The sequence below is a fragment of the Hibiscus syriacus genome, unplaced genomic scaffold (genome assembly GCF_006381635.1).
Source record: "Hibiscus syriacus cultivar Baekdansim isolate YM2019G1 unplaced genomic scaffold, ASM638163v2 tig00111427_pilon, whole genome shotgun sequence".
In the NCBI taxonomy this organism is placed as follows: Eukaryota; Viridiplantae; Streptophyta; class Magnoliopsida; order Malvales; family Malvaceae; genus Hibiscus; species Hibiscus syriacus.
The window spans coordinates 5958742-5965029 of NW_024063088.1; the positions used below are offsets into that span (position 1 = coordinate 5958742).

Here is a 6288-nt window from a genome sequence, read left to right on the forward strand (position 1 = left end):
ATTTTTTCAAATAAGCTTATAATAGGAATCTTACAGTTGAGGTAGAGGTTTGGATTTCAATTTCTCCAAGATTTCAGAGGAGCAAAATTCATTTTTGGAAAGATCTTTCTCGGAGGAAGAAGTTTGGGAAGCAATATTGTATTCGGATAGTAATAAGGCTCCGGGACCGGATGGATCGACAATGTGATTTTTCAAAAAGTTATGTTCAAACATAAAAATACATCTTGAGGTTTTTCAGTGATTTTTATGAGTGGAAAAGATGAGACAAAGGGGTAAATCATTCTTTCATTACCCTTATCTCGAGAAAGTCAAGTTCGGAAAGTGTTGAGGACTTTAGACCGATTAACCTAGTGGGAGGGCTTTACAAGATTCTGTCAATGGTGTTATCTACGAGATTACGGTAATGTATGGAAGCAGTTGTTGGCCCTTCCCAATTTGCTTTCATTCTGGGAAGGCAAATTATAGATTGCTTGTTTATTGCGAACGAGGGGATTGATTATTGGAGAAGGAAAGGCCTTGAAGGAATAGCGTTTAAGGTTGATTTCAAAAGAACGTATGATTCTATTGATTGGGATTTATTACTGAAAATCATGGATTGCATGGGGTTTGGACAGAGGTGGAGATCTTGGATGAAAATGTGTCTGTTTACGACTTCAATCTCGGTCTTAGTGGATGGTTCTCTTTTGGATGAGTTTCGGATCGTGAGGGGTCTTCCATAGGGATTATCTCTTTCTCCTCTCCTTTTTAATTTGGTAGGTGAATTATTGAGTTTGATGTTGTCTAAAGTTATGAGATTAAGCTTGTTTAGAGGATTTGAGATTGGAAGTCAGGGTGATTCCTTTGAGCTTTTTCACCTCCAATTTGTAGACGATTTATTAATTTTTTTTGTAATGTTTTGATCGGAGAGTTGAAGAATGGGAGGGTGCTTCTGATATTTGAGATTATGTCTAGATTGCAAATCAATTTATCTAAGAGCAGGTTATTCAGAATCAACGTGAAAGAATGGGTCATTAGTGAGTGAGGTGCTACAATACGGTGCACAGTGGGTTTATTCCCAATTGATTATTTAGGGTTACCCCTTGTAGCGAAGAAAAATTCAATATCATTATGGAATCCAATTCTTTGCTCCCTACCGATATATTTCATGTCAATTTTCAGAATGCCGAGATGTGTATTGAAGAAGCTTAATTCAATTATCGCAAAATTTCTTTGGGAGGATTTAGGTGCTAAAAGCAGAATTCATTGGGTAAAATGATCTACTGTTTTTAAGCCTAAGGCTTTGGGAGGGATTGGGGTTCCAAATTTAGAGCTTATGAACAGAGCATTACTGGGAAAATAGTTGTGGAAATTTGTCAATGAAAAGAACACATGGAGGAAAATGATTATTTGTTGTAATAAAAAAAATTGATCTGAATTCAATAGGGATGGAAAAATTGACCTCCTACAAAGCATCTTCGATATGGAAAGGTGTCATTAAGAGTCGATGTTCGGATGATGATTTTGGGGTATGTTTGCAGAGTAACTTTATAATAAAGGCGGACAATGGTGACTCAATCCTGTTCTGGCATGATACTTGGCTGAATGGAGTTTCATTGAAAGAACGATTTCCTCGATTGTTCATTATATCAAATAATAAAGAGGGGAAGATTGTCGATTTTGGAAAATCAAACTCGTCAGGTTGTTTTTGGGACATTTCTATGAGAAGAAATCTTGTCGATTGGGAGGTGCTACAATGGAATGAGCTTATTTCATTGTTGATTGTATGCCCCTCTGCCTATACGCCTCTATTGCTGCCCAGCACAAAACACGCTCAACAACTGAACTACCGAGCACTCCATGCTGATGATGCCACCAGCGCTGACCGAGAGCTTTATCTCCGCTTTGGCCACCTACAAGCAAAAAAAATCAAAAACCAAATATATCTTTTCCGTTCATTTTTCTCTTTGTAATCAAATCGAGTATAAATACCCTTAAAATATCTTGTAACGAAGGATTCAACAATAAAGAAATAAAAAAACAAAATTTTTGAGGTAGCTTATCTTCTTTTTTTAATTTATTTGACGTGTTTGATTTGGTTTTCGAATCAAAATGGAAAATAGAGAGGTAAGGGGAGAGAGTAAACATGTCATCTTAGGGTTCCTTCGTCGAGATCTAGGTCGTAAGAGTTAATAAGATAGAGTGTCACTCTTAGAGGCTTTGCATATCTAGGGCTTGTGTAAGGGTTTTAAAGGGAATATGAGGAAATCAAAAGGCCCGCGGTGGTTTTAGGGGTTTGTCGGAGGTAGAAATCAATGAGTCATGGTGTTTTTGGATAATTTGTTTGGGGATTTTTAGCTTAGGATCTAGGTTAAGGGTGATAGATCAGAGGGAAAAGATGCAAAGAGGCTTCATTTTAGGCTAGGTTTAGGTTGTCGGACCACCATAGACGGTGGTTGGTTTCTGGGTTTTGATGTATTTCGATTGAGAAATGGGAGAGGTTTAAGAATACTGAAAATAGGAAAAGAAGAGAGAGTGACTAGGGTTCCTTTTTTTTTAATTTTTTTGCTTGAAATTGTAAAAAGTATGTTTTTACAGATTTTGTTTTGGTTTAATTATATTTAGATCCTTGTACTTTGTGCATTTTTTTAGATTAGTCCCTACCTTCATTGATTTCATGATTTACTTTGAATGTTCAAGCACTAATCATGCTATTTCTCGTTTTTATGTTTTAAGTGTTTACTTTTAGGGTATTCTCGCTCATACCCCTGAACCATTGCCGTGTATTCTCGTTTTGGTAATTTGTTTTGTATTGTTTTTAATTAATTCGGATGTGTTGTCCTTATTGAGTGTTTTTCTCATTTTTTTAATATTAGTAATTACCAGGTGTAAAAAAGTGAAAAATTATGTTATGGTCCTCTATCTTTCGACATGTTCTTACATTTTAATCCTCTGTTGTGTTCTTCTATTATTTATCTCGAATTGCATCCCCTTTTTATGGAAATATACCATTTACTTCTGTTAATTAATAGGCATTTGCAAGGAAAAATTAGGCTTTATGTCCTTAATATTTCCATGTTTTTACATTTAGGTTACCAATTTACGTTTTTAAATTCGTTTTAATTTAATGCTTATTTTCTATTCGGTCAGTGTACTGAATGTTTATATTTTTTGTTTGATCCCTGAATTGTTTTCCTGATTTTATTTTAGTCCCTGCTTTGTTTGTATATTTTACTTATAGGAATTTTAATTTCTACATTTATTGTTGATATCTTTTAATTTAATCCCTCTTTATACTTTTCCTAATTTTAGTTATTTATCATTGTTTCCAATTCCCGTAATTTAGCATGTTTCCTTGACTTTATCTTCTTTCTTTAATTTTCTTTCAAAACATATTAAATTCATTATTTTCCTTACTTTTTCCTTTTGTCGTTTCATTAAAATTCTAATTTGATTTAACTTTATTTCCTTTGTTATGTTAACTAATTTGTTACTCTTTATTTTCATTTTTTTGGAGTTAATTTGCATGTTTCGTACTCTTTAATTTGGTATTTCCTAATTTTTTTTAATTTGCTTTTAGCATCTTTTTGTCTTTCGGTCACTGATTAGGGTTATTTCGGGTTTCAGCCTTATTTTGCGAAATTTACCTTTTTATTTTTGTTTGATATAGTTTCAAAAAGCAAAATTAACGCTTTAACCACTGAATGTTTGTCGTGCTTTTCTATTTTGGTCATTGATTTGTGCTGTTTTGAATTCATTTGCCCTTGATGTGTTGTTTTAAATTGAATCCATAGATTTAGGTTTCAAATATTTTTGTCGTAATTTAGATTACTTCATCTTTTAAATTTGGTTCTTACATGTAGATTCCTTTTAATTTAGTCCCTTGTTAGGAAATTGTCTTCTTTAATTGGTTGTAAATGTATGTATTTTGCATAAAAATTAAGAAGATATTGTTTCATAAGGAGAATCTATGGAAACGCGTCTTGACTAACAAGGAGAGTGTTTCCAATGATTGTTCATACGAAATTGCATCCTTTTTATTTTCGATACTTTTTCGAATATATTAAATATGTAAATTTCACAAAAATAAACTAAAGCAATATTATTTTCTATAAAAAAAACGTGCCTTAACTGACAAGGAGTGTGTTTTTTAGGATTGTTCGTACGAAGTAATTCCCTTTTCGAAATTTTTCCTAATAGGATCATAATCTAAATGTATATTCGAATTTGCAAAATTTCAATATTTAGATGCCATATAATCGTTTAGCTACCGATTTTGGGCGTTGTGGGGGTACTCATCATTCCCCACGCGTAATCGACTCCCGAACCCTTTTCAAAATGAGTTTCTGGCTAAACGCATATCACTTTTTATATTTTAAAGTTATTTTTCTTAAAATTATTTTAAATGATACTTTTAGGTATTCGACCTAGCGAATCCAAAGGTCGATGGCGACTCCAAATTTATTTATTTGTGCATTTATTTTAAAACCCAATATTTTATAAAATTAAGTTGGATCACTCCCCGCTATAACCTCAAAAAATTTAAGGATTGTTCCGACAGATAGTATGAGTTTTACCATTATAATAAGAATGAAAAAAGAGAAAAAATGTACCAAAAGTATTAATTATAAAAAGAGAGCTTAGAATCAATCAAAAGATTAATTCTAATTGAGCAAGTCAACAGTTTTCGATACTTGGTTAAAGAGCAACGCAACTGGGCTTTGCTCTCTAAACGGTCTAATGAGTTTGAAATTGTTAATGGACCAACTAACTGGTCTCATTATTTAGACTTGCGTAATACAAACAATTTTATTATTCTATCCATTGATAATAAAATTAAAAAAAAACTTCACAAACATAAGTAAATGATTGTTATAAATATTTTAATTACTTTTATATTTAAAATTCATTAATTAACTTAAGTGGTTAAGCGAAGTGTTATTCTTCCTAGAGTCCTAGGTTGAAACAGTTGTATTTGTGAGTTTGTGTATGTTGTTAATAACTAAGAAATATTTTAAATATATACTATAATATAATCACTCTAGACTATTAAAAAATCATATTTATATTTATAATATTATATAAGTATGCATGACCCTCATTTAAGCTTACGTGTATAGAATATTAATTATCTCTCTCTTATCCCCTATATCCCATTTTTTGTTTATAGTTAGATGTGCATAACACATCATGATTTGATTAACTGTAAAATTCATAATAAAATATATTGAATAATAATAATAGAATAAAACATATGTAAATAATCAACATGGTTGGTTCAAGTGGTAGACAACTTAATATCGCTTAAACATTTCTTGAGTTTAAATCTTTGTGTATACAGAAAATCCCTGCCAAAAACTCATACACCACACTCAAATGTGCCTCTGAACCGAAAAGGAAAAAAACATAAGCAAACAATTTGTCATATTTATCAAAATATTTTTGTTGGGTGATTTGAATTACAAACTATCATTTTCATATGAGCAGGGAACACAAGGCTGGCCGGCTTCCACCATCACTAAAGGTAGGCACAAAGTAAAAGGTTATATATAGACCACATGTCAACAATCATCATTCATTGCAAATTTATCCTTTAAAAAAAATACCACTGAGATTATTAGAATTTAAATTGTTCAACTTGAAGGAGCATTCATCTTCAAAAAAAATGTCTCCATTTTTTTAAATAAAGTAAATTGTTTTTCTCTTCTTATTTTAGTATTAAAATGATTACAATGTAATATATGCTCAGAATCTTTTCTATTTATTGATAATATTTTCCTTTGAGAATAATATCACTATCTTCTATCATTGAAGTCGATCAATAAATTTCATGTTAAAATTTTATTTATTCTTGTGTAATATGGAGCTAGGGATAGGCATGGGACCTGAACCCGACGGGTTCCAACTTGACCCGGTCGGATTAGGTCGGATTTTTTTTATAAAAAATTCTGAGTTCAGGTCGGGTTGAGTTTTTTAAATGTGATGTTCGGGTCGGGTCGGATTCGGGTTTAGGGTGAAAATACCCTACCCAACCCGACCCAAAAAAATATAATTTTATATTATATTTAGGAATAATTACAATAATACCCCTCTATATATTATTTTTTTCCAATTAAATCATTATTTTTATTGAATAAAAATAATATTTTTATCGAATTCGAGTCGGATGGAAGGTATATATTTTTCAAGTCGGGTGAAAGATGTAAAATTTTTTAGTAGGGTCGGGTTTCGGACCCGACCCATGCCCATACCTATATGGAGGCATTTCAAAGTAAAAAACTTTACAATCCCAAAACCCCTTTTAGGGTTAAT

General features: G+C 31.9%; 1 protein-coding gene across 1 annotated transcript; it reads left to right on the forward strand.

Moving 5' to 3' along the window:
• Positions 1 to 407: 407 nt before the first annotated feature.
• LOC120163209 lies at positions 408 to 719 on the forward strand. Its single transcript, XM_039173196.1, has one exon. It carries the CDS (start codon positions 408 to 410, stop codon positions 717 to 719), a length of 312 nt encoding a protein of 103 aa, XP_039029127.1.
• Positions 720 to 6288: the final 5569 nt, after the last annotated feature.

Bases quoted from the DNA above. Each gene is read 5' to 3' on its own strand.
- LOC120163209 (XM_039173196.1), top strand. From the start codon at position 408: ATGGAAGCAGTTGTTGGCCCTTCCCAATTTGCTTTCATTCTGGGAAGG.